The sequence below is a fragment of the Aethalodelphis obliquidens genome, unplaced genomic scaffold (assembly GCF_003676395.1).
Source record: "Aethalodelphis obliquidens isolate GAN/ISIS:26980383/991018 unplaced genomic scaffold, ASM367639v1 scaffold24, whole genome shotgun sequence".
Lineage (NCBI taxonomy): Eukaryota > Metazoa > Chordata > Mammalia > Artiodactyla > Delphinidae > Aethalodelphis > Aethalodelphis obliquidens.
In genome coordinates, this window is record NW_020837968.1 from 10,885,741 (window position 1) to 10,913,423 (window position 27,683).

Genomic DNA, 27,683 nt, shown 5'->3' on the forward strand with positions numbered 1-27,683 from the left:
TGGCTTCTGTTAGCATTTCTTAAAGCTGAATTACAATACCATTCTTTATAAGATGGCCAATATACATCCCAGGTCAGATTAAATCAAATAAATATATCAAAGGCCATCAATTTAGAATTTAAAAAAAGAAAAAAGAACAATGATACCATATTGGGGGGAAAACACTGGAAAAATGATCATCCATGCAAGAGAATTAATGGATATTCACAAGGGCTTTGCTAATAACATGGGTTAATTACCGCTGCAACACACTAGGCTCAGTAAATAAAGCAGCAGTGCCATAAACACATGAAGATGAGAAACCCATCGCTATAAGAACCAGCCAACACCATCACCCTTGCCTCTGACCAGGAAATGGGAAGCTGTTTTCCAGCCCTTTCTGTAAACGGAGGCTTTCTAAACTTACCACCCAATCTGTACAGGGTAATACATAAATACACTGACACAAAGGGCTAGTGAAGCATGGGGTGCCCAGCACTTACTCACCACTCCCATCCAACATTGATTCCATTAACTCAGAACACTTTTTGCTTACTCCAAGGAGAAAAATCATATGTTACATAATCCACACTGTCTGGCTATTTCGACTATATATAGTTTGGGATATGTACAGTAGTTATTTAATTTTTAGAGAAATAGAATTAATCTGTTCACTTTAGTGATGTGATGGGCAAGGTTACGAGACTCTACAGCTTAGGAACACTCACCCCTAAGTGCAGCTGGTTGTCACTTCCAGCAATTCACAAAGAAATCATCCGAAAACCCCTACCTTTAAGGCTGCAGGTGTTTTCAACAGATTTACAGAGAAGAAACAGGAAGGAAAAGTAATATGAGCTCCAAGTCTGGAGTTTAAGGATTCCTTCTTAGAAAAATAAACTTAAAGACTCTGTCCATAGTTCTCAAATAAAATCACATCTAAAGTGACTTAGGCAAGCTCCCATCTTTTTAAAAAAATTGCATCCACTGGTTTAGGCTTTTTGTTGTTGCTGTCATTGCATACGTTTTTCCTTCCTGCCTATTTTTATCCCATGTATTTTTTGACATTATAGTATTACTTTTGGATAGTTGTATTTCAATTTACTTTTAGCTTTTAACAGGGAGACATGAGGCAGAGAAAAGAAGCAAAACCCTGGAAAAGAAAGAGGAAAGCTTACAAAATAAAACTTGCATAGCTCCAAGCAGGAATCTTAAAACACAAATCTGTTTAATTTTGGATGTCTGTCTTCCCATGATCAGGCTGAAATTTACTGAACTGTTCCCTCCTCGCCTTGCCTGTTTTGGAGTGTTTCAATTGCCTTTCCTTCTTCCAGCAGCTGTGACAACTGTTAAAACAGTCAGTAAAATTAAGTCCGCTCTATAATCCTGTAGTCAATGTTACATTTTAATCAGAGGTTGAAAGGGAATCATGTGATGAGCACACTCATTTAGAATGATTAGACTGACACATATGTCAAAATGAGCAGATATATTATTTTCATCTATTTATGCTATCAGTTATTACTGCTATTAAATGTGAAACAAGCTTTCAAGTATTATGCTCTTTAATGTGCTGGCACATTTCCTAAAATAAAAAATACATAGTTATAGGTTAACATTTTAGGCTCTCCTAATGGTGGCCAATAAATTACATGAATCTTTTTAACAGCTTCCAAAGCAGAAATTGTCCAATATTCTCCTCTGAAACTGCATAACTCTGGTTTCATTTCCATGTATACTCACACGTGATGGGGTTTAACCCAGCACACTTTACTATGAATATTAATAGCATGTATAAATTCTGTGGTTTATTAATTGAGACAGAGAGGCAGATGCGTTACTAAGCATTAGATCTTTCTGTCTGTCCGGTGAACCACGTAACCATCAGAACTGCATGCAAACAATAAATCTGTATTTTTTAAAGATGACTTTTAATTGAGCCAAAAAGAAAGCTAGTTTGAATCTTGCGCCAAAGCCAAAAGGACATGTGTCCTGATTTCATTTAAATGTGTCTGCTTTAAGAGGCTTATCTAAACTAATTATTCAAATTAGCTATAAGAAGTTAAATTCAAGGAAACTACAAAGAAGCCTGGGGGTGGGGGTGGGGGGTTAAAGTTTGTTTTGTTTATTTATTTATGAGAGAAAGTTCAGAATTGGGTGAGCTTGGATAATGCATTCTTCCTGACATGAAGACATATGAAATTCTCCAGTGGGACAGCCTCTGGAGCGCTCACCTTCAAACTTCACTTGAGTGGGCAGTCCTACCTTTGTTTATTTTTCATTTATATTTTCACACAATTTAAGGTTGTTTCTTCCTTGGAGTGTTTACTACTGACGCAAGCACTGCCTTCCAACCTTTCAGTTCTTCCTAAATCCATCCCTCGGCTAATATCCCTTGTGTGAGTGTGTATGTGTGCAAGCATGCATACACACACACGCACACACACTCACACTCACACACACACAAGGAGCCACTGAGACTGCAAGTCACTTTTCATCTCTTGCTTAATTACAAACCAAGGCAATATGCAGTCACTAAGGACCGCTAGTGGACATCTACCTATAATGCACGACCTTCTCCTCTGGAGAGTTTTATATTTTCTTCACAATCTACAGAGAGAAACGTTTGCCAAGAGCACTCTTTTCAGAATTATAACAGTTGGTATTACTGTAATGGGAAAGCAAAGCCATACAACTGACTCAACAGAAACAGGAACCAGTGACAGCTCCTGTGATAAACTAATATTTCAACGGTGGGTTGAATTTAAGTTTATGACCCACTCATTTACACAAGGATGCCTAATTTACTCCTTTTACCCCCTACTCACATGTCCCCCACCTTGGGCGATCCAAATATGTATATTTCCATGTGCATAAAGATATTAATAAATACCAATTAAACTGCATCTAAGGACAAAAGTACTTTTCTGCATTTTCTGGACACGATACATGAAACAAATCCACAATCTCAGCATTGTCTATTCAAGGGGAAATTTAGAAAGTCACTACTGTTTCTTCTTTAGTTTTTTTTCCCTCCCCTTAAATATTTATAATGTGTTAAAATCTCATGTTACTTAATGGACTGATTTGTCAGTTAAGTGCTGACTTAATGCTAACCATGCAAATAACATTATTCTAGCCCCGGATTGCACAGGGCTAGTTTTTAAATTGTTCTCTGAAGGAGAATTAGTAAATGTGCAATTTTGCCTCTAACTCTGCGCGGTAAGAAATGACAGGGAGCTGAAAATATCTGTCAAACTGCAAATACATAAGAGGCACTCAATAGTATAAATCATTTTGAATCCTGTATTTTAAAACATTTTTCCTTGGGAAAATGGGTCCTAGTAAAAGATGCATTTTAACAGTTCACTAAGCATTTGTGCCAAGTGCCTATTCTTAGCACCTGAATAAGAAGTGACTGTCACCCAGCTGTTTTACTGACAGTCACTGAGCTTTGCCTCAAAGGTAACACTGTAGTCAGAGAACAATTCTCGACTTACTGAATTAGGAGATCACCCTCAACACAAAAGGCACAAGACAGACACAAACAAGCGCTCGTGCGCACGACATACCCAGGGCATTACCTGAATCCGTGCGCCAAGATCCATTCCGTTCACCCCACACTCTCACCCCCAGGACGAGTTAAAAAGGAAAGAAAAAGGTACCTACTCTTCCTCGTAGTGCAGGGAAAAAGATTCAGGAAGGCAAAGTTCTACCGAATCCATGTGCGACCGGCAACCATTATTTGCGCACCCCCGCTATAAATCAAAGTTTCCTTGACAGAGCAGAGCGCAATTAACACAAATGTTCTCCTGGTGACAAGCCTATAGGCACAGCCAGTTGGGACCAGAGCTCTCACACTCTCCTAATCAAGGACTTAAAGCCCCGATTGGAGCTTATTAATATGAAGTAGAGCTTAACATATGCAGTCCCACCGGCCCAGGCGCGCAGCCGATTGGGGGGTCTCCGCCCAATCAGGACGGAGGCGACTGGAGGCTGCGAGGCGCCGCGGAAGCAGGCAGGTACGGAGGGTGCAGAGACGCGAAGGGGCTGGCGACGGAACGGGAGAGAAAAAGAGAGCGAGGACCGGAGACCGAAACGCTGCCCGTAGATACTGAGCTCTGCCTTTTCTTTCTTTCTTTCTTTTTCTTTCTTTTTTTTTTTCTTTTTTTTTTTCCTCCCCCCCCCCCCCCCCCCCCCGCCCCAGGAAGCGAGAAAAGAAACCTAACTAATTTAACCCTCTAAGCACTGGAGGGATGTGTCTTGGGTTTCTCACCTAAGATCTCTTTTGCCTTGCACAGAACTCACGCAGACTCTCAGTTAATTTGGGAAAGGATTCTGCGGAAGGTAGAGAATGAAGTTTGTCCTGCCGTAGTCTGTGTTTTATTCCACGGGAGGGGGCTCCTTCTTATTTAGTGCTGTACTTTCTCATTGATCCGTCATCATGTCGTTGCCTGTTTCCCTGATCTCTACTGGGCATTAAAAAAAAAAAACAAAAAAAATCCAAGACATGCTTTCTAAATTGTTCGGGCATGTGAAGTGGGATCGTCATCTTTGAGGTGGAATGCAGTTTTATACGACTACAGAAGAGGAAAGCGTGCCTCAATGCAGTTTGCGAGAATGCCTATGTAAATTCTATGTGTAAACATTTCTTTACCTGCTTCTGTCTCTCTACCTATAGATATACAATGCATAGCTTTTCAAAACAAAGGTAAACAACTGCATAACAAATTTGCTGCTCCAGTTTCAGGGGTGGGACCCTGAGGGCCGTAGGGGAAGTAGTACATTGAAACCGTCTCAATGCATTTTGACAAAATAAACACTGCTTTTTTCTTTTTTTTCTTTTTTTTTTGTAGGGAGAACATTACTAACTGGTGCACTAAAAGTGTTCTTAATCATATACTTATTTCAATGTAAGCTTCCAAGCTTCCAAATCATATATACAAGTATATATGATTTTTACCCCAAACGTCATCTTTCAAATAAAATGCAGTTTATATAATTATAACATATAACACACGCTAAATGCTTTAAAAAATCAACCCAGAAACATTTTGTAAATCATCACACAGTCTGGTCATTATAAGGACTAGTTTCAAACAGAAGTGCTTTTTAAAGAAAAGAGAATATAAGAGAAGGGTCTTTTTTCTCCAACAGTGTATAAGCCTGTTTTTACTTTCCATATAACAAAGAATTTTCTTAAGTCCTATTTTTAAATACAGGATTTTTTATACTAGCAAATGTACAATGGAATAGCTACCAGCTATTTTTGGCAAAGAGATAACTGCTACCTTATGACCCGAAATTTTGATATAATTCAGCTCTACTGCATATTAGTCCTACATGGTATAAACAGTATAATCTTTGAGATCAAAATAAATTAGTTGAGATATCCAGTCTGTGTTAAATTTACTAGATCAGAACTCAGCTCCGTCTTTCAGCCTCTCAAATGTTCTAGGCCTTTAAAAAACAAAACACTAAACTAGAACAGCCGCATTAACATTCAGAATATAAAAATGCCAGATATGATTTGGTCCCCCCCAACAGAAGAAAGCAATTTCCCTGCCATGTATTTAGCCATATCTAAGATATGGGCCTGATGCCTTTTATTTGTGGTCTAAATGCATACAAGTTTCTAGTGGAGAACTCACATAGCAAAAACTGTGCCTAAGAATACTATACAAAAGCAGGTAGTAAAAGCTTAATTACCAGTAGCATTATGCTGTCTATATTGTTAAATGTGAACTCAGCAATTAAGATGTAAATTTGGTTGTGAGCAGTGAATTAAAAGAGCTTTGAGATGTAGAAAATCCAAGCATTCTGCAGACACCTCGGAAGGAAAAAAGAGATTTGTCTATTCAATTGAAAATGAGACATGTAATCATTTTATAATTTAAAAAAAATAAAAAGGCATTTGAAAAAGAAACATGATTTTTCTAAAATACAATAAAAGAAGTAGGGAAATATTGCTTCACAAAGACAGAGAAACATCTTTGGTTCAAAGATTCCTACCTTGATTTGTGAATAAACTAAAATTCTCAGGGTAATTAATAAATCCAGTTGCGTACATTTTTTTAAAAAGATACAGCAAATAAAAGTTTCATTCTTATTTTGTCCCGGGACATTAAAAAAATAAAAATTATTTAATGTAATCAATGGATCTTAATGTACTCAGCACATTCAGATCTTGTACCTGTACAGAATACTGTACTCTATTCAGTTTCTTTGCATTATCATCCTGTGACAGAACCTGCTTATTACGCCTCTGAAATGGCCTTTTAAAGACAAGATTTGTAGTCAGTTATTTACAGATGGACGTTAAGTCACCACGTTTCATGAGAGTTATCTTTTATTTCCCAGAATTTTCTTACTTCTCGTGGGGTACTTATTTGACCCATTATGAACCATTTGACTGTGCTGGTATCTACTTTTAAACATATTTAGACTCATATTCATGTGTAAGTCTTTTTTCTGTGCTCACAGAGATCCATGTACAAACATTCATGGTGTGGTCCCCACAGATCTTTCGCTAACCGTATTTCATCTATGCAAGGGGCAGTGTCCATTGAACTAGCTTTCTGAATGACCAGAGGTGCACTAGGTTTGTAGAGCTGGTTTATTTTCCCTCAGGATCAATGTGTCACCTCTACAAGTCAAGGACCTAAGATTACACCTACTGTCTTGAATCCAGTTTAACCAATTTAAACTAATACCGACTGCACTAAACTTGTGAGACAGCTTCCAGAATATTTTATAAACACACAGCATAGTCATCTCAAGAATCTTCCCTAGTCACAGAGCTTTTTCACCTTGAAGGAGGAAAGAGTGGATAATCACAGGAAATAAACACACCATGTGCAATATTGAGCATAAGCCTTTAAGAATCTCAACTACAAAGGATTTGGGGAAAATTTTAAAAAAAGCGAAACAAGTGAACAGATAAACAGCCTAGAATAAACACTTCTGCCCACCAGTCTATACACTTCACAATCTTACCACAAGGAGTCTACCCAAAGCAGGATAAATGGAACCAGACAAAAGGGTCCCTATGAGTGTTTCACAAAGAATATTAACAAATTAGTTAATATCAGTCTATTAGGCATCAGACCCAGGGTCCACACGCATAGTTTCAATCTCTTCTTCTTTAAACAATGCAGCTTAATATCCAAACAAGTTCATTCTCAGGCCCCAATGAAAGCACAGACACCAAGCAGAAAATATCCTTCATTTCCATTTGAAAGAATGAAATGGCAACAAACAAAACTCAAGTGCAAACAAAAGGTAAATTCCTGTTGTCCATACCAGACATTTTACTGTATTTGAGTCTGGAATCATTTCCTAAAACATTCTAACAGTGAATTCTTATGCTGCTAGAAGGTGATGAGAATGCTTAGTCCTGCTATCACTGCATGCTAATAGCTATTTTTAGTCCCCATCTTCCTTCTCTGAAAATTAACAGGACTCATCTGTATGAAAATGTTTATAGCTGCCACACTATTTCTGCAGCAAATCTTGATTTTATATTGCACATTTGCCATTTGTTAAATATTGCAAACTAAACAAGGCATCACCAATCTAGATTTTCAAACTGCCTTGTAATCTACTTTTGCGTATCTTTTCAAGACCATAAAACCTTTGAAAAGCTATTTAACTTTTGGAACCATCTTCCCTGCTGCCTGTGATATATCGTGTGTAGTATAATAGACTATACTACAAAAAGCAAACCAAGACTTTTACAAACTACTATCTTTAACTCCAAAAGAAAACCCGCAAGGAACATCCCTGGAAAAAGAACCCTGAAGGACAAGCAGAGGCCTGGACCGCAGGTTCCCCTCTGCCCCTTCACGAGCTGTGTGCCTCTGTGTTGCTAGTTTCCTCATCTGTGCTTTGGGATTTTTCTTTTTATGCTATAAACCTGCTTCAGAAGATACCTTCCCACTGGGAACATAAAGACATCTTTCGAAGTCAGTATGACTACTTTATATCACCACCAAACCTCTATCAATTCATCAAACCTCATTTTCTGTTGCCTTTCATTTCTAGGGCACAGACTTTGATATTTAAATTATTGTCTCGATTGGCAAGAAGCAATCATTTCTACTGAAAGTGATCACTTCCACAGAAACACTAATAAAAACCTTTCCTTTTGACAAACATCTTGTCCTATAAATCCATCCCATTCCCAAATAACTGAGTCTATGTAAAAAAAGCCCATTCTCTGGGGAGCGATTACCTCACCTCCATAATACACCAAACTCTTTTCCCAGTGTGTTTGTGAAAGTGTGGTGGTGGTGGTGGGGGGGGGGGAATCAAAGGAGGACAGAGAAACTAAAGAGGCAATTCGGTTTCTGTTTAATTAATTCAGGATTACTTCATTTTCATTTTGTCAAGCTAATCATATACATGGTAAAATGTCAGTAAAAATTAAAGTATAAACTACAGTAGCTCCAACGGGAAAACTGACTCTAGTTACGTTGTATTTCCAACATACTTACCCTGATAAAATACCAACTGCATTTTTTCGTATCCTACAAGCTTCCTATAATCTGCATGGCATGTATTTCCAGAGCAATAGTTAACATTTTGAGATTACACGTTAATAAATGAGTTGCAGTTATATTCTTTCCTGAATGTTAAGCACCATGAGCTAAATGCAGAAAACATTCAAGGTCAATGTCCCGTTTTAGACCTTTTCAGGCAGCTGTAATATTATGATAATCAAGCTTAAAATATTCCTATAGAAAGAGTAAATTAGCCTTTTCACTTGAAAGATGATTATGATAAACAATAAACCTAAGAGAGGACGAAATCCCTATTTTTAAAAGCCATAAATTGTTGACTCAATCATGTGTGTGATCCTGTTGTCCAAAATAAAGGGTAGCTTAACTCTGAGAGGAAGGCGGGGGAGGGATGGAGAGAGAACGGGAGCAGAAGTGGAACAAATATGACAGATTTCAGAGTAAGCAATACTTGCTTTGATACTAGTAAAATGATCAAATTATCCATCTTAATCACTCCATTCAATGTATATTTGAAGCTAAACAATGGATCTATCCATGACACATCAAAAAAGCGCAAAAGTATTTTTTTCCTGATGTATTTGAACAACAACACTGTTTGAAACTTCTCTTTTCTTATTTGCTTCCATGAACCTTTTTGTCCATATTTTCCAAGGACCAGCATTTTTTTTTAAAGTGAGATATTCAGCATCTGGTGTCCATATAAAGAGGCTTAAAGAGGTGATTATGCTTTTTTTGGATTTAGAACTCTCTGACACACTTCTGAGGTTCCTTTTCATAAATGAATACATTTGATAAAAATCTGCTTCCCCCAGCAAATGCGAATGAATTAGGAGTGTGTGTGTTTGTCATGCCTGGCAGAAGTCAGGTGACTGTGGAAAGCCTCTGGGCCAGGTGGTAATGACCTACTCTGGAGTCATGCCTGGGCTTCAGATTCCAACTATGAGGGATAAGGCTTTGGACTTAAGAGTCACATCACCCACCTAAGTCTCAGTTTCTTCAGCTACTGAATGGGAGGAACAATAATAGCACCTTGTGAAATCATTATGGGGATTAAATGAGTTAAACCAATTTAGCACAGTATCCAGTCCTAGTTGGGGGGACCAAATGACTCAGTGGGCCAAGGGCATTCCGGCTTGGGCCAGTTTTCCTAGCTTAAAAATTTACAGTACTCACTCCTTACACTTTCAAAAGTGCAGGGAACTCTGCTCAATATTCTGTAACAACCTAAATGGGAAAAGAATTTGAAAAAGAATAGATACATGTATATGTATAACTGAATCACTTTGCTGTACACCTGAAACTAACACAACATTGTTATTTAATTATACTCCAATAAAAAATAAAAATTATAAAGAAATACCCAGCACCCAGCCAATAAATAAATCAATAAATAAATTTCTATCAAAAAAGAAGTGACTCAGTTTAGAGCATTCATTTTACTGTCATCCTACACACAGGAAGCCCTCCATAAATGTTAACCATATGATTTTTAAATCTCACTAAATGAAAAAAGAGATAGAAGAGACTGACATTGACAATTCATTTGGCCTTCATCTTTGACTAGTTCAAGGTACTTAATATAGAAAAGAAAATGAAGTGCAAATATTCCTCCAGTGACACTATCAGTAACTTTTGCCATAAAATGATATGAACTGCTTGCTATAATACTGCCTCATATTATTGTTTCCATGTAATGAGTGGGAAAAATTAAGGTTGCCCCCTTAAAGCTACCATCACGTTTTGGGCCTGAACATGAGGAAGACAGACTTGAAAAGTTAAGTAATTCTGCCCACTCGCCAAAGCATTCAGTTGTACATTGTTTACCAGCAAGAAGGGGAGAGAGAAATTGCTCCTCCTTTTCTCTTTAAGACACTTCTTCCACAACCCTTCACCCTAGCGGGCCCATGGATAACAGCTGTTGATTTTATTACTATCCCTGGTACAAGCTCATTCACCCAGGAGTTCCTTTGATCAGATACCCCAAGGACTCAATTTCTTCACAAGGCTTTGCTCTTGTTACATTGAATGGCCACTAATCTACAGCAGAACTGAAGGTCTGGGCCACGGGGAATTACAGGCGGGGGCGGGGAGACAGTAGGGATTTCAAGTTCAACCTGATTACCTTACAGGTGAGGAAAATAAGGCTCAGAGTGGTTAAGAGCCTTAACCCAGGTTACATACCCAGGTAGTAGAAAAGCTCCTATTAGAAAAGATTCCATTTTCTCCCCTTTCCAGTGCTAACACAGTAACAAGCTACTAATGCAACTCTCACAATTGTTGACTATATACCAGTGCATAGAACTCTGGCTGAGATCGGAGCCCCCTAAGGACAAAGGTCCCAAGTAAGAGCCAAGGGACATCTGATCCCAAGAGACAAATACCCAAGTGTATGTCCAAATTGTCCTCTACTTTCTCCAAAAGCTTAGGAAGATAAAAAAGAGTCATATATTAAGAAAAGAAGTGGGGACGAATTAGTAGAGAGAAATTCTCTTTCCCCAGGTAATTAGGTGTCCTTATAGAGAAAATTTGACTATCATTTCTTTTAGGGATTCAGTTTTTATTAAACGGCCACTCCTTTTCCCACTCTAACCCCTACCTAACTCTCATTAGTGAAACTGTACCAGCTTTGGTGGTGTCCCCAGGGCCAGTAATGGAACTCGGTAAACATTCCTGTCAATGTTATAGGAACACAAAGAATATGTTTTGGATGAGTGAATGAATGACTAAACTGGTGACAAATGTTATTAGTCAGTTTATTATTACTCAGTTTAAGAGACGCTGCCAAATGGAAAGATTGGTGGGCAAAGACGCATGCTGAGGAATGCTTTTCCGTACTTCTTGTGTGTCTTAATTCAGTTGGATTATTAGAGTAACGTAGGGAAATTTAAAAAGATAAAGTGATTTTAAAACAGTAAACGGAGAAGAGGGAGGTAGAAAAAGACAAAAGGGAAGACAGGATGAGAGGTCACAGCCTGCTCTACCAACGTATTCTAGCATTTCCTCACCACTTATTCTTCGAAGAGTTAAGAAGGGGCAACTTGGAATGATCACTTTCTTTCTCATCTTTCTACTTCTCTGTTTTCCAAATATTCGTATCGACTAAGTACTGGACAGTGAAAAACAATATTTATTATCAAAACAAAAGCAAGCAAACAAATAAAGCTGCCACATTAGTACCTAAAACTGTGCCCCTTACCAGGGTAACATGAAAACATTTTCTTATTTAACCTGACAGAAATGCATTTAAAAATCATGATATCCCAGATATGTCCTGAAAACAAATACTTCTTTTACAAAAGCATTCAAAACTGGCCCTTGTATGCAAGATACAATTTTCGATATTAAGGATTCCAGGGTTTCCTTGGTTGGTTAAATGTGGACAAGGGTCCCATGAAGGGCCACACATCTTCTATTTCTACGTGGTCTTATGCTGGAGCAGCACAGAACACTGAATACTTTCAGCAAGGATTTCTCTTCTTACAGGAGAGGAAGAAGGGAATTAATTCATCAGCAGAAAAAGGCAAAGGTCTTGCCTCTAGGCCACGTTCTACCTCTCTTTGCTGCCCATAATTCTTTAACCAAGTCCTGTGTGTTCTGTTTGGTGGTTTCATTCCAAGAGGAAGACATAGATGAGAACATACAACTTTGCATCCTATCAGAGACACCCAAAAAGAATCTTCTAGAAAACCACACTCTCGATGCAAAAGGGAGTGAGACAAAGAATTCCTCTCTCATCTGCTAGTAGATGATAATAACAGGAATGGTGACAGGGAGGGGGACATGAGGACAATACTCACATTAAAACCCCGGGGGCTCTTATCTCACCTGTAGTTTGTCCCTAAGTGCACAGCTATTTGTATCACAAGCTTTATCCAATCAAACTTTGTGTTACAGAAAAGCAAGTAACATAATTAAAGACACCGTTTTTTTCTGGAGTTCAGTTACCACTTGAATTAGAAAACTAAATAAATCAAAGACGATTTTCATTAGTGAGAAAAGAAACAGATTACTTCGCCCTTCGATAAATTGGAACACCAAATAAAGAAGTAACATTTAACAAAGAAGAAGGTTTTTCAATCTTCACAGCTTTAAAATACAGCCAGGTAGAAAAGTTTAGCTGTTTAGAAAATCTTCTAATATAATAGGTAGAATAGCTAATATTTTTGCTATAATTTACCATTAATAAAAGCTGTTTCACACAAGCATCTTTTGTTCCTCACAGCAACACTATGAAGCAGGAAGAAACTCTATTATTATTATCCCCATTTTGTAGATGACAAAACTGAGGTCTGAAGAATTTATTTGATTGCCCAAAGACATCTGGTTGTTAGGCTGCAAAGTCAGGACCTGAATTTCTTGTTTTTCAACTTCTACATCTCTTGTGCTCCTAATCTCTGTTTCCCATACATCTTGATGCATCCTCTTAAAAAAGACACGCAGGAAGTATGGAAAATCATTCACTAGTATGCATTTTTGTCCACCAACAAATAGTTTTGTTTTAGGAAAGTGGAATAAACCTGCTTCCACCAATTATACACCTTATTCTTCCTTTCTCATTGAGGAAACACACCTTTTGGATGCCTGATCTGTACTGCCCTGTGTAAGTTTCCTGGGATAAACACATATAATGCTGGTGAGAATTTAAAGTACAAAAAGGAAAACTGAAGTCTCATTTTCCCTTCTCTGTCAACTGGTTTCACTCAGAAAGCTTTGGTCTACCTCCTCATTGATTAGTTTCTCTACCCCAAGTTTCACAGTAGTGCAACCATAGTCTAATTGTAGAATATCTAAGCCAGGGAAAAGAGACCTAAGAAGGAGCAAAACGATTCTTCATTTAAAAAGAAGCAACAACAATTTGTAAAGATTTAAACGAAGTTTAAAAATCACCTTATTTGCCTGGAATGTTTCCAAGATTTCCTCATTAGTGAAAAAGAACTGTGATCAACCTATATAATGTAATAGCGTTATAAACATCAGCGTTCTTTTCTGAATTATTCTATTTTACCTCTCAAATCTTTCCAGAATTCTGTAGAAGGGGACTGCATTGCATACTGCCAGGTGCTCCTGGGCCTGCGTACATGATTGCTAAGAAGATCTTGGAAGGAAACATGGCCACATTTTGTTTTCTCTATTAGCAAAGATGATTAAATGAGACAATATTAGCTTTAATGGGCTCTTTCTGTGGTTAGAGCTTTCCAGTTCAGCCCCACCATTGGCCTCATTTCCATTGATTGAGCAGTTAGTCCTATTCAATTATTCAATCCCAATCAATATTTTGAGATGTACAGAATGTAAGTGTAAACATTCTGTTTATTTTTCACCAGACTTAACTCCTGTACTTTTACTGGGGGAGAAAGTTACATATTTATAAATAAACTCTCTAGTATTGCAAAGAAAGTGTTCCTTTCCTTTAATTCTGGCTCTCATTTGGTCAGCTACGGTGTTTAGCAAAACAATCCACAGGGTAAACACCCTTCCAGTCCTCTGAGGCTACATGAGATGCCTCTTCCTCTCTAAGCCTCCTTCAGGGGTCCCCAGGCAGAATCAATGGCTCTCTTCTCTGTGTCCCACAATGCTTTGCACTAACGGGTCTAACTGGCTTGTATCAAGGTAGGTTGTCCTATGTCTCTATGCTTTCCATTTAGTAATCTTCTTGATGGGCTTTAATCATCTGGGCTCTGTCTAGTACTGTAATCTGGACATTTAAGGCCTCAATAAATATTCTCCCAAGAGATAGCTGATTTGGGCAAAAATTGTCACATTCATGCTGATTGATTTTTTTCTTTTTTTTTTGTAAATGAGTTTCAATGTTTCTCTAAAGAAATCCTGCCACTATTTTAATGGGGCTTATATATTTATTCTTCCACAATGAACTACTCATTAAATGAAACTGTATTTTGACTTATGAGGGAAGGAGTATTGTTATTGCTGAATTCCAGCCCCCTCACCCCACCCAGTAGATAAAAAGAAAAGGTTGACGGTATTTTTTAGTATTCACTTTTTACTTAAGAAAGGATTGCACAGTGGTGGCAAAACCCTGCCTTCTCCTCACCTTTGCCGTCCATGAGAAAGCTTCTAGAACAACTGTTTACAAGTTTTGAATCCTTAAAATCATATTGATAAATAAACCTACAACCTTAGGTGACACTGAGTGGTCTCAGTTAAGTGAATTATTTACCTAAGAGCTTGATTCTCTGCGTCACTGTACTCATCTCTTCTTGAGAAAGCCAACAGGAAGAAAAATTCCCAAGGGGCAGTTCCTGGTGTATTAATGAGTCACCTTTCTAGACTGTATAATCCATCCAGAATCTGATGCTTCTAAAGCGCTGAAGAGAATTTTAACACCAATATTTATCCCCTCAAGTTAAAGTCAAGCTGAATTTTAGGGGAGGAGTAAGAAGAAAATCTCTGAAGTTCCCCCATCTTGCCCAGAGATGTGAGACATTGTGGAAAGAACACTTGAGGAGCAAGTGTTCTTCTCCATCATCCGTGACCTTGGGGCTGGCCTTTCATCTCATCGGGCTTCCGTGAATAACGGCATTGGATTAGTGCAGTGGTTCTCAAAGTGTGGAGCCCAGACTAGCAGAATCTGCATCAACTGCAAGCTGGCTAGAAATGCAAATTCTCAGGCCCCGCCCTGGACCTACTGAATTGGAGATCTGGTGGAGGGGGACTGGACCTGAGAAATCCGTGTTGTAACGAAACCTCAAAGTGATTCTGGTACCTAAACGTGAGGACCACTGGGCTAGAAGGTCACTATCGGATGCACTGAGCCTAACGAATAAAGTCACACAAAACAAAGCCAAAATAAGCAAATAAATACACTGCTGCTGACTGCTAAGGCTAATGCCCAGACATGACCGCGGCTCTCGAGCTTTTAGAATACTCTAAATTCCGTTCTTTTTTCAGTTAGTGTAGGTAAACTTTTTTTACTCAGCAGTTTACCCTGCAAGATCTGCAGTAAAAACCTTAAAATTGTGAGAGAACACGGGCTTCCCTCGTGGCGCAGTGGTTGAGAGTCCGCCTGCCGATGCAGGGGACGCGGGTTCGTGCCCCTGGTCCGGGAAGATCCCACGTGCCGCGGAACGGCTGAGCCCGTGAGCCATGGCCGCTGGGCCTGCGCGTCCGGAGTCTGTGCTCCGCAACGGGAGAGGCCACAACGGTGAGAGGCCCGCGTACCGCCAAAAAAAAAAAAAAAAAAAAATTGTGAGAGAACAATATGGTGACTCAGAGCTACAGACAGTGGTTCATTCCTTGCTTTGGGTCTGGCCTCTGCCATTCTTTAGCTGGTGGACTGGTGGGCTGCTGGATTAAATGCTTCTCTGCCTCAGTTTCCTCAGTTTTAAAATGGTGATGACTCTAACCTCATATTGGTGTTCAGAAGATTCAGTGGAAGGGTCTATATATATCAGTGGTTTGAAAGCTCTTGATTCCCCAGGCTACACTTCAGCCAACCAAATTATAATCTTTGGCATCAGGAGTTTTTAAACCTCCTGGTGAATTCAGTATGCTGCCAAAGTTGAGACTGGAGAACCACTGGTAAATTGCTTAGCACAGGACCTGGAATCATTATTTTACCATTATTGAACCATATAAAGGAAATGTAAGTGAAAGCATCCAGTTGTCTATGGGATGGCTCAGGTGCAGTCCTGGTTCCTCAGCTTACTGGCAAGCACCTAAATTATTTCGTCTTAGCGTTATCACCTGCAAGAACAATTAACAAGAGGGGAGAAAAGATAATACCTGCCCTGCCTACTTCACACGGTTATTGTAAACACAGACGAGATCATGTAAATCCAAGGCCATTGTAAACTACGCACATGTAGGAAAAGATTATTCTTACATACACCCCGTAAACACTATTTCTAACCTACAGACATCTCAGTGGCCTACGTTACATGTCAGGTCACTAAATGCTAGTGACTTCTAGACCTTCAGCTGGTCCTGCGGAAGAGGAGTCACCTTTTTTGTTGTTGAGACCATGCTAATATCCCAAAGCCCAAGGATAATCATGGAACGAGAGAATCTGGATCCACACTGAAATCACCTGGGGGGGTTGACAACTATAGAAGCTTGAGTCTCACCCAAATTCCCTGAGTCAGAATCTCTGAGATCCACACAGTGCTATTTTGGGGAAGAGGTCCACTGGTGATTCCAAACTGCAAGCAAAATTGAGAAAGAGAGAAAAGAGAGGTGCTATTAAGCAATGGGAAAGTGGCTTAGGGTACACTGAAAAGCATTTGCGGGCCTCGAATTCTGTGTGACGTAATGCCGAGGAGCTAAATTTTCACAGATCCATCCGTTTATGAAATTTAACTAAAATGAGTGCAATACCGCCAAGCATCTAGGAGAAAACAGTGAACCACGTGTTCTGTCACTGAGGTGCTCAGTATCATTTAAAAGTCTACCTTAACACGGTGCTTCAGAATAAAAACAGATGTGAAACGCTTAAAATATTAACGTGGGATCATAAACAATAAAATTTACTCTTCATTTTCTTCCTTAAATTCTTAGGCATCGTTTGAATGGTTTCACAGCAAATGTGGATGATTCTTCTCACAGATGATAACGGCCAAATGGAATTTAATGTGGGAGGAAAAAAAGTAGAATGAGTGGGGGGCACAGCAGTAAACAGAGATACCAGGTGCCAGAGCTGAGAGGTAAAAAAACAGCTCCCTTATAAGGAAAAAGTTCTAGAACTTTCAAACTCCTGGCAGATTCCTGAACATACAGCCCCATATCTCACTTCTCTCTGCTTCTCCCCAGTCCTTCTGTTTAGCAAAATCCTACTTATCCTTAATACTTAGTTCTCCCTGGGGAGATCAGAGGAAGCTTCTTATGGGACAGAGACCCCACCATCCTTCTAACACCTCCAGTAACCAAATGCTGTTGACTTTTTCCTTCTATTTGCCTGATTTTCCCATGACCATAAGCTTCTTGAGAATAAAACTTGTGTCCTGTTCATCTTTATAAATAATCCCAGCTTCTTAGGACAAGTGCACAAAAGGTGATCTCCAAAGACTCATTAAACCGAACTAAAAAGCTGCCTGGCTGTGTGAAACATGAAGGAATTCCTAAAAAGGCAAGAATAAGATGTTGTAAAATTATAGCTTTAGTTTTTAAAATAATTTTTAATTATTAAATTAAAATGTTTAAGACTTTTTTTGATGCGGACCATCTTTAAAGTCTTTATTGAATTTTGTTACAATATTGCTTCTGTTTTATGTTTTTTTTGGTTTTTTGGCCATGAGGCATGTGGGATCTTAGCTCCCTGACCAGGGATTGAACCCGCACCCCCTGCATTAGAAGGCGAAGTCTTAACCACTGGACCGCCAGGGAAGTCCCTAAGTTAAATTTTTAATAATTTTCTTTTAGCAAAGAAGCTTCCTGCACATAAAGTGCCTTCAGTGATCTTTCGGACTTTCTACTTGAGGTTGAGGAGCAGAGCTGCCCAGGGCCCTTGCCCAGTGGATTTAAATAGTAGGTGCTTTGAGATGCTAATTCTTGATTCTCTAGGGACTGGCATATGTGATCTATACAGGTGGTTCTCAAAGTGAAGCATCCCTGTTACTTGGAAACTGATCATGACAATTTCAGACCCCAACTGGAGAAACCCTGAGGGCAGGGCCCAGCAATCTGTGTCTTATCAAATCTTCCAGGCGATTTTAATGCATGTTCAAGTTTGAGACCCCCTGGTCCAAAAGAAAGGATTTCGAAGAAAAATGAAAAAGCAACCTCTTTTCAAAGTCAGTTTCTATCTGGGCCATGGAGTCCCAAGCTCAGATGAGCAAGTGTTTCAGAACAGATGAAGACACAGCTGCACTTAAAGTTCCCACTTCTGGCCCCTTAGGAGAATGCAAATAACAAACCTGTCTCTTTTCGGCACTCTATCCAGCCAGCTGTCTTCATCCTTCACTATTTTTCCCTGTAGATTGTCTTGTAAATGTGGCCACATCTTAAGTCTTCACTGACTCCTGACCTCAGGAATGTTAGCCCCTTCCCGGCTGAAGAACACCCTTTGGATCACTGACTTGCTATATTATGCTATGTTTAACAGGCCTGACCTGTGCAATATTTTTTATCTGGCTATAGTCCTATCTCTAAATTCTCTATTTTGAATGAATACTGATTTTGTGACATGAAGCCTGCTATATAATGAAATGCAAACAATGAAAAGACTAAATCAGTTTACAAAAAATCTATTTGTCAAACAGTGTGGCAATGTTCCCAATTTAGTCTGGGCCGTTCATGCAGCTCTTGATAAGGGAGTTAAAAACGTAGCTGTTCGCCAAATGAAAATAAAAGCATCTGCACCACAGATATATTTTCCTTTCGAAAGTCTTTGTTGTAACTTGTAGCTAATTAAATGCCCTCACATGAGATGTACACACACAGCAAAATCAGAGAATTTTCTTAACAAGGGAGCTTGGGTTAAGAAAGAGAGCAACGCTAGCTTACTACATACATCCTTATATTACATTTACATTTCTATACAGCTTCATCAGCCTGACAGAAAAAAGCAGAAGGGGAGGGCTTTTTTGTTCAATTTTGGACTAGAGAGATTTCTAAGCCCTGCAAAGGAACGTGCTTAACATTTAAAAAAAAAAAAAGAAGAAGAAGAAGAAAGAAATAGTAACCCTGCCTTAGATTTTTGTAGAAGAATAATGCTTTCCACACACCTTTCTATATACCCAGCTGAGTAACTAAAAAATGATTGAGAACTTAAAGGGTTCAAATTTTTACTTGTAACTATTTTCTTCACTCCTAGACCTTATTTGCAGGCAGAGGTGTTCCGTATTAAACTTGACATTTATTGGAGTGGTTTTGAACTTACCATGTCACACTTATCAATATGGGATTTAATATAGATTGACATTCTTTAGTTTTTCCACCTTCTGAATGTAACTATTTCATTGGTCAGAATTTAAAGTGTTAATTTTCAGTTGAAAAATATTTGAGTCGTATAAAAAATGGATTCTCCAATATAACTGGCACTGAGTTATCACAGTTTCTAGCCTGTGCCTTCTCTCACAATCCTGTCCCCCTATGGGAAGGCTGTCCCACATAACAGAATCACATGGAACATAAAAACAGAACACTGTCCACACAGAGAAGCTGTTACTAGAGAACTGAATGCTCTTTGGGGTCAGTGTAATATATAATTATTTCTTTATATCTGGTCACCATCCTATGTCACTACACATGTGGATGCCCACAGCCCTGGCCTAACACACCTACACATCTTTTTTCACCTGGAAACTCAGAAAGATCACCTCCTCCCTGGAGGCATTTCTTATTGTGCCATCCTTTTGTGTTTTCATATCTGTTTGTACATAATTGTATCTCTCCCGTTAAACTGTGAGCTCCTTGAAGGCAGGAACCCTGTCTTAATCATCTCCAAAATGCTTGGAACACAGTTCAGGGCCTGGCAGAGAACAGATGTTTAACAGCTGTCTGTGGAATAAATGAATAAACACAAGCATAACAGGGCACCTGCCCTTTGAGCTTTGAATTGTTACTATTACGAGAGACAGTAATTTATACAACCCTTTTAGTCATCAAAAAATACCACGATTTTGCGTATGAGTGCTTGGAATAAGTTTGTAAGACCTATTGGTTCCAACCTTAAATCATCTCTGTGTTCTCAAAGCTTTCTGCCTGAATCTCCTAACTAGTGGTTTAACTGATCTCCCCCCCCTCCATTTTTCTACATCTTTCTAATCCAACTCATGCTGTTCCCAAGCACTGCACCCCATGTTATCCATGGCTACACAACAAAACCAAGATTTCTGTAACCTGAAATTCAAGTCTGTTCACAATCTGACCTAAATCCTCTTTCCTAGCATATTTCTCACATTTCTGCTTCTAGAAACCTAGGGATGACAATCCCGGATTAACCCGGACATACGGAATGCACTCCTATTTCCAGGAGTTGTTTTTTTTTTTTCTTTTTTAAAAACTTATTTATTTATTTTTGGCTGTGTTGGGTCTTCGTTGCTGCGCGTGGGCTTTCTCCAGTTGCAGCGAGCGGGGGCTACTCTTCGTTGCAGTGCATGGGCTTCTCATTGCAGTGGCTTCTCTTGTTGCGGAGCACGGGCTCCAGGCACACGTGCTTCAGTAGTTGTCGCACATGGGCTCATTAGTTGTGGCACGTGGGCCCAGTAGTTGTAGCACATGGGCTTAGTTGCTCTGCAGCACGTGGGATCTTCCCGGACCAGGGCACGAACCCATGTCCTCTGCATTGGCAGGCGGATTCTTAACCACTGCACCACCAGGGAAGCCCCTATATCCAGGAGTTTTGCCCCAGCTCTTCCCTCCACCCCTCTGCAATGCTCTTCATAGATGTGCTACGTCTTTCCAAAGTAGAGTTAGAGCCTTAGGAAAGGACATGGCCAATTCTCCTTGTGAGAGGGGAGAGAAGGTAGCAGGTTTTCTGAGCTAAGCCTTAAAAGATAGTTGGAGGAGGAAGGATTCAGGGTACGTGTCTCTTTAAAGACAGAAGAGAAGCATAGAATCACAGTTCTTCAACAGACTGGAAGTTCCTTGAGGACAGGAGCTGCCTGGCTCATCTTAATAGCCCCAATAGTACCTATCAGAGTGCCTTGTATGCAGAAGTTGACCAACAAATATTTTTCTAATGAGCCTTTATCCATTCCTCACTAACTCCCTCCAAACCTTAATATGATATCTTGCATATAGTAGGTACTCAATAAATATGTTAAATGAATGAATGACTTCGTAATCTTTCAATTCTTTGAAAAATGCAAAAGTGGGGAAATGGACAGAGTGAATAAAATTTCAGTTGCTAGAAAAAATTCTTAAGAAGACATGTTAATGGTTAGGAACACAAAATATGCGTATTTTGTTTACACACCAAAAATAAACTGTATTTAAAAACTAGTTAAAATGTTGTATTCACATCGCCCTCTGGTGTTGGACTCTCCCAGAAAACAAAACAAAACAAAACAAAACAAAACCTCAGAATTATAGTTTGGGAAGATTTTTCTCTGAAAAAAAAAGGATTCTACCTTTCGTGGTAAATGCAGCATGTAGTGTTGAATGAGAAGAGTAGTGCCTTTCAACTTTGCTCCAGTTATGAATTCTTAACTCCAACAAGGTGTGGAGCCTCCAGTATATTTGCTGAATGGAGTGAATTCCTCCTTTCGCCAAAGGCACAAGCTTACCATGAGAGTCATTAGAGTCCAAAGGAATAAGGCTGCTAGCTGTACAACAAGGCTTTGCAGGAAAGCTGTGTTTTAAAACCGCATCAACCCCTTCCCTGGTGGCACAGTGGTTAAGAATCCGCCTGCCAATGCAGGGGACACGGGTTCGAGCCCTGGTCCGGGAAGATCCCACACGCCACGGAGCAACTAAGCCCGTGCGCCACAACTACTGAGCCCGTGTGCCACAACTACTGAAGCCCACATGCCTAGAGCCCGTGCTCCGCGACAAGAGGAGCCACCGCAATGAGAAGCCCGCATGCTGCAACGAAGAGTAGCCCCTGCTCGCCGCAACTAGAGAAAGCCCGCACGCAGACAAAAATTAAATAAATCAATAAAAATAAAAATAAAACCCCACCAAGACATGACTTTGCACCAGTAGCATACAATGAAAGTTTGGCAAATTTTGCCAAGTATGAGAAAAGTTGTTGGGCAGAGAACAAAAGTTCCAACACAGGCACAATCTATTCATCTGCTATTAGTTTTAGGAGTGCCAAGGTGGCTGAAATAAAACAAAACACCATCCACAAAGTGACTCTTGGTATCACGAAGAGAACCCTGGGATAAATATCTCATACGTATTACAACCATTTTTTTAGCTATGGCATAGAGTTCAGTAAATCCCTCATATTAAAAATATAAAGTTATTGGTCTTCAGGGTAATTTAAGTTGGGGAGCTGGTTTAAGTTTTCCCAAACCTAAGAGTATATTTGAAAGAAGTCTTAGACCCAGAAACACAAACTAGAAACAGATCTTAGCATGATTCCTTTTCATTGTTTGCCTAGGAAGCTGATCGCCACAAAGAGCTTTAACCATCTTTATCGTCTTCACTGTCACCGCCATCATCATTACTGTGGGTACCGGCATTGTCATCACCATCAACGTTGCTAAGTATCACAGGTTTATGACGTGCTAGGACCATGCTCAACAACTGACATAATATAGCTCATCTGAAGCTCACAATAATCTTCATAATATGCCAATTTTACCGAAACTGAGGCTGCATAACTTCCTGCACCTTCCATATGAGCTAAGTGGCAAAGGCAATTCTAACCCTGCTCATGGGACTCTTAACCTGTGCTATTAACCGTTCTATTTACTACAATTAGGTACCAGCCCTGCCTTTACTTGCAATGGCTCTGAATATGGTGCCACGTGGAGTGTGGTTCTGTTCATTTATTTGCTGCATCCCTCCTTTTATCCAAGGTGCTGATAGGAAGGCTCGAAAGGGTTAAGTGCTTGAAGGGAACAAAGTTAAAGAGATCAATCTTGGGGGTTCCAAAAAAAAAAAAAAAGAGAGATCAATCTTGGGTGGAGAAGGAACCATGAGGGAGTAAGAAATGCACTGTCTGCTAGAGTCTCTTTTACTTTGTGTCTGAACAAATGGCAATACAATAAAGAATACCAAACTTCAGGGCATCAAATCAATTGACTTATTTATACTATACTTGGCAAGCATTTATCACATTGCTGTTAGCACTGCACTAGGCACTAAACAAAACATTTTCACACCAGAGAAATGCAAGCCCACATCCCTTCCTTAGAAAGTAAACATCAACAGTACTATATTCATAGAGTAACTTCTTGGATGTTTGAATCAAATCTTTGATCTCATCTGAGTCTGGTCTTGAACACTTGGGTATGCACACACACACACACACACACACATACCCCTCTCAACATACTCCTGGAAGCAAAGGTCCAACAATGCCAGGAATCCATAAATTTTAGTCGAAGACTTTCAAAATACCTGTAACAATTTTTTAAAAAACTGAGTTTAAGAAATGCACACACACAGGACGTATAGAGGTTACTCCTACCTCTCACCATCTTTATTCCTGGCAATGCATGCTGTGTTACCTACGAGTAGTCTCTTTTTGGCTACAAATGTGTCCCATCTTCCATCTGTTCTTCTAGCAATGCTGCTGGCCTACTGCCACTGCAGCAACATCAGCCTTCATGATGTCATCTGACTAGGTTTTCTCCGGTACCCGTTTGTTTCACTCTCCAGGTGAGATCAGGCAAGTATAGTTTTCTGTCATTTTCGGAGCAGGTTTTAATTGGGGTTCCATATTAGCAGAAGTTTCTACTCTCTTTACCAGAGCTTGCAGCCTACTTAGCTCAGGTCAAAAAGAGAATCTAAAGTTCCTCAAGAAATCGCTGGCTGAGCCATCAGAGGACTTGGCCCAGGGCCTGAAGTTCCCTTTTTTTTTTTTTTTTTTTTGCGGTGCGCGGGCCTCTCACTCTTGTGGCCTCTCCCGTTGCGGAGCACAGGCTCCGGACGCGCAGGCTCAGCGGCCATGGCTCACGGGCCCAGCCGCTCCGCGGCACGTGGGATCCTCCCGGACCGGGGCACGAACCCGTGTCCCCTGCATCGGCAGGCGGACTCTCAACCACTGCGCCACCAGGGAAGCCCCTGAAGTTCCCTTTTATCACCAGTTATCATTTAGAGGTTGTCTATTAAAGATACACCTCCCTGAATTGTCCCATCTTTTTCTGAATTTTGCTTTCCCTTCTTTCATTTGTTTAAGACATATTTATCCAGTACCTGCTCTGTTCCAGACACTGTGTGAGACCCAGGGATCTCTACTCCCCTTGAGTTGAAGGCTGGGTTCCCCCCAACTTTCCCTCTTCAAGGATCTCACTGCAAACAGTTGTGCAGGCTGGGTAGACAATTGGTTAGAAGGTTCCTAAGTTTCCAAGTCAACTCTGTTCCTTACTAGGGGTTTGTCCTTGGGAAAGTTACTTAACCTCTCTGTAGTTTCCTTACTTATAAAGGACATTTCTATTTCAGTCTTCCCCGTAGGACAGTTACCTGTGTATTAAACTCATTCTGTAAATTATAAAGAAGTATGCAAATATAAGGCGGTATTACTATTTAATACAGGGTTTGATGTAGGTTTAATGTGGAGTTTATGTTAAAGAAAAATGGAAAACGTTTGTCCAGCACCTACTATGTCTCAAGCACTGTGCTGTGTGCTTCCATATATTATTTTGGTCAACTGCAAAAAAGTTCAGTGAGGTCAAAATAACAACAGCGTTCTTTTATTGTGTGATTACCTAATTTAATATGAATAGTATATATATATGAGTAGATATTATGACGATTCCATTTTACGAAGAAATGAAAAGAGGGAAATGAAGCGCAGACATTAACTTAGCCAAGAAAACCCAGTCAGTGAGTTTCAGAACCAGACTATGACCCCAGGACCTCTGTCTCCAGAGACTATAACTCTTTCTGCTACAAAGCATGCTTATCCTGGATGGGAAAAGAATGTAAGGTAGGCCCAGGCTAGGCTGAATGACAGAAAAATAATACCAAACCGATAAAATGTTAATCCTTACAGGCAAAATGTTCTAATTGGCAAAATATTAATTTCACGTATACGGTGTTTTATACCCCAAAGAGTTTGGTATCCACGTAAGTGAAAATTGAAAAATATCAAAGCCAACTTTTAAAATAATTCTTTGCTTAAAGTTCTTAATTTTCATAGCATTCTTTCTTGCCTGGTAATAGAACAAGAATTGTATCGTTTGAAAATGTAGATAGATTTACTAATTGTAAAGGTATCACTTGGAACATTATATAATTTACTTACATTCTGTAGCTGACAACTGGCCTGTGTAAAGAGGCCTGTGGTAAACTTCTGATGAAAGAATAAAACTTCCCAGAGTCCTCACCCTCTACTTTGGAGATCTTTGAGAGTTATCAAATGCTAATAAATAAACAAAAATTGGTCCCTAATTCCAAAAACTGTATACTTATCCAAAAAATGAACAACACACACACACACACACACACACACCATTCTGCTTTGTTCTGTGTCATGCCTGTTTATATATAATTCTGAACATTTTCCTTCAAACAGCCTAATTTAACTTAAAATTTTTTCTTCACCATATTCAAAAGGCCTTAGATTACTAGTAATACTTATCAGTATGACTTCGCAAAGGAAACCTCAACTGAGAACCCATAAAAGGAGCTTAATGGAATTGATACATTTAATAGTCCTAACGTTTCATTTCATTCATTTCTAGCACAAACATATCACCTTAAAGCTTCCAAGATCCTTCTTCACACATAATCTCATTTAGTCCTTTTGCCTATTTGTGAGATTCACAATGTTAGTTTTCTAGATTCTGCAATAAATATTCTGAGAGGTTATTTAAATTGTCGTGGAACGTACCAACCTGTAAGTGGCAGAGACAAACTCCAAGGTAATGACCCCGATCCCATCAGGGTCCCCCTGTCTGCCTCTGCACCCCCTTCACGCTTCCACCCCACTCTGTGGCTAGACCATGTGATAAAAATAAAAATAACGACAATGAAGTATACCTCTTTGTCCCAGTGCTGGGTCCTCACAAGACCATCCACACAGCTCCGTTCCTTTGCAGGGCGTCTTTATATCATCACAATGATGTGATGCAAGACTGAATCCCTTTCCCCTCCCCCACCCCCAACCTCACACCTACCGGCACAGTTTCTCTCTGATTTCTCCAGATATGTCTGATACAGGAATGTAGAAGAACTGGACCTTTGGGTGCAACCACTGAACTTCTTTCTAAACTAGATATTATAATTTTGTCAAACAATTTATAAATGCTTAATACCAGAATATCTATGAGTAGCCTCTCTTTAATTCTGGTTCTACTATGAACAATTTGGGTGAGTTTGGGCAAATTATTCAATCTCTTTAAGCCTCCGTTTACTGACTTCACAGTGAGAAAAATGGATCAATTTAGACTAAGAGTCTAAACCCTCAAATATTATTAGCCTTTGAAAGTATATTTGGCATAATTCAACACCAGTGCTTGGGAGGCCAAAAAACATGATTAATGAGAAGAGTCCAATAAATGTTTACCTTTACTTTGTGTATAATGTTGCTTAATCCATCAACCCCATTTTGCTTCAGTTTCCTGCAACTGAACTAGAAAGGGGATTGTATAAAGATTAATTTTATGATGTCGGTAACGTGCGCTTTGAATAATAAATACTACTAAGGTACAGAGTCGTTACTCTTCAAATAAGGAAAACTTAAATCTGTGCATTGGAAGAGGACTATATTGGGATACAATTATTGATTTATAAATATGGGTTAGAAAAGAAGAAGTTTTTTTGAGGCAGAGGGTAAAGTTGAAATTTATCATAAAGAATGAAGCCTCAATTCATCCCTGTAAATGTACATCCTTGATCAAGGCCTGCTCAGAACAGGTTACAAGTATCACGTTTTCTTAATCCGCATTACCCGGATAGGAAAGAAATGGCCACACTGTGATACCAAAATGCCAAACTACTCTAATTTGACTGGGACCTTATTTTTTTTAATCCAGAATTAGCAGAAGATGGAAAACACAGAGAATAGTCAAACGTTTTCCCAACTGCAGAAGTAAACATTTTCCCAGTAATTTCAAAGAATTTAAAATGTGGCCTTGTTTCTCTTGCTCTATTTTTTTTTTTTTTTTTTTTTACTATCAGTACCAAACCAAGAGTCTGAACCTTAATAGAGCTATTTATATAGGCTGCTTTCCAGCTTAATGCAGATTTTTCAAATTTCTTCTGCAATGTGCTCTATCTAAACACACAGGATCCTCTAGTCTTGCTCTAGTGCTTGCTTAGGGTACGCATGTTAAGTTCATGAACTTTTGGCCAATTCACAATTTCCTCTTCCTTATGGGAAACACAAGTTATCCCTGGATTAATAAAGTGATAGGATTTGGGAAGATGTTGTAGACGGACCAACTTTTTCAAACGGACTTTAACCAAGTGTTGTTAATGTGGGGAGGGGTGATCCCGAGCCTGGCAAGGAGAGCAAACCCACGAGTAAACAAAGTGGGGCTCGCAAACTAGAAGTAATCATGAGATGTTCCACGCGAGCACCGTCCGCTGGGGCGAGCACCGTCCGCTGGGGCGAGCCCCGCATTCTTGCAGACGAGGGCAGAACCGGACAGTGACACATCCAATTAT

The 27,683-nt window shown here is 39.5% G+C and overlaps 1 protein-coding gene across 10 annotated transcripts in view; it reads right to left on the reverse strand.

Moving 5' to 3' along the window:
- The window catches only part of ESRRG (estrogen related receptor gamma), a 645,592-nt gene that overhangs the window by 212,543 nt on the left and 405,366 nt on the right, over positions 1–27,683 (reverse strand). For 2 of the 10 annotated variants that reach the window (XM_027122188.1, XM_027122189.1), the window contains exon 1: positions 3,646–3,874. The exons of 7 other annotated variants lie outside the window; for them this stretch is intronic. In XM_027122188.1, the coding sequence (XP_026977989.1) occupies positions 3,646–3,701 (56 nt within the window). In that variant the 5' untranslated portion in view covers positions 3,702–3,874. Of the gene's footprint in view, positions 1–3,641; positions 3,875–27,683 lie in introns of those variants that run through there. One more of the 10 variants, XM_027122190.1, reaches the window with a different exon arrangement.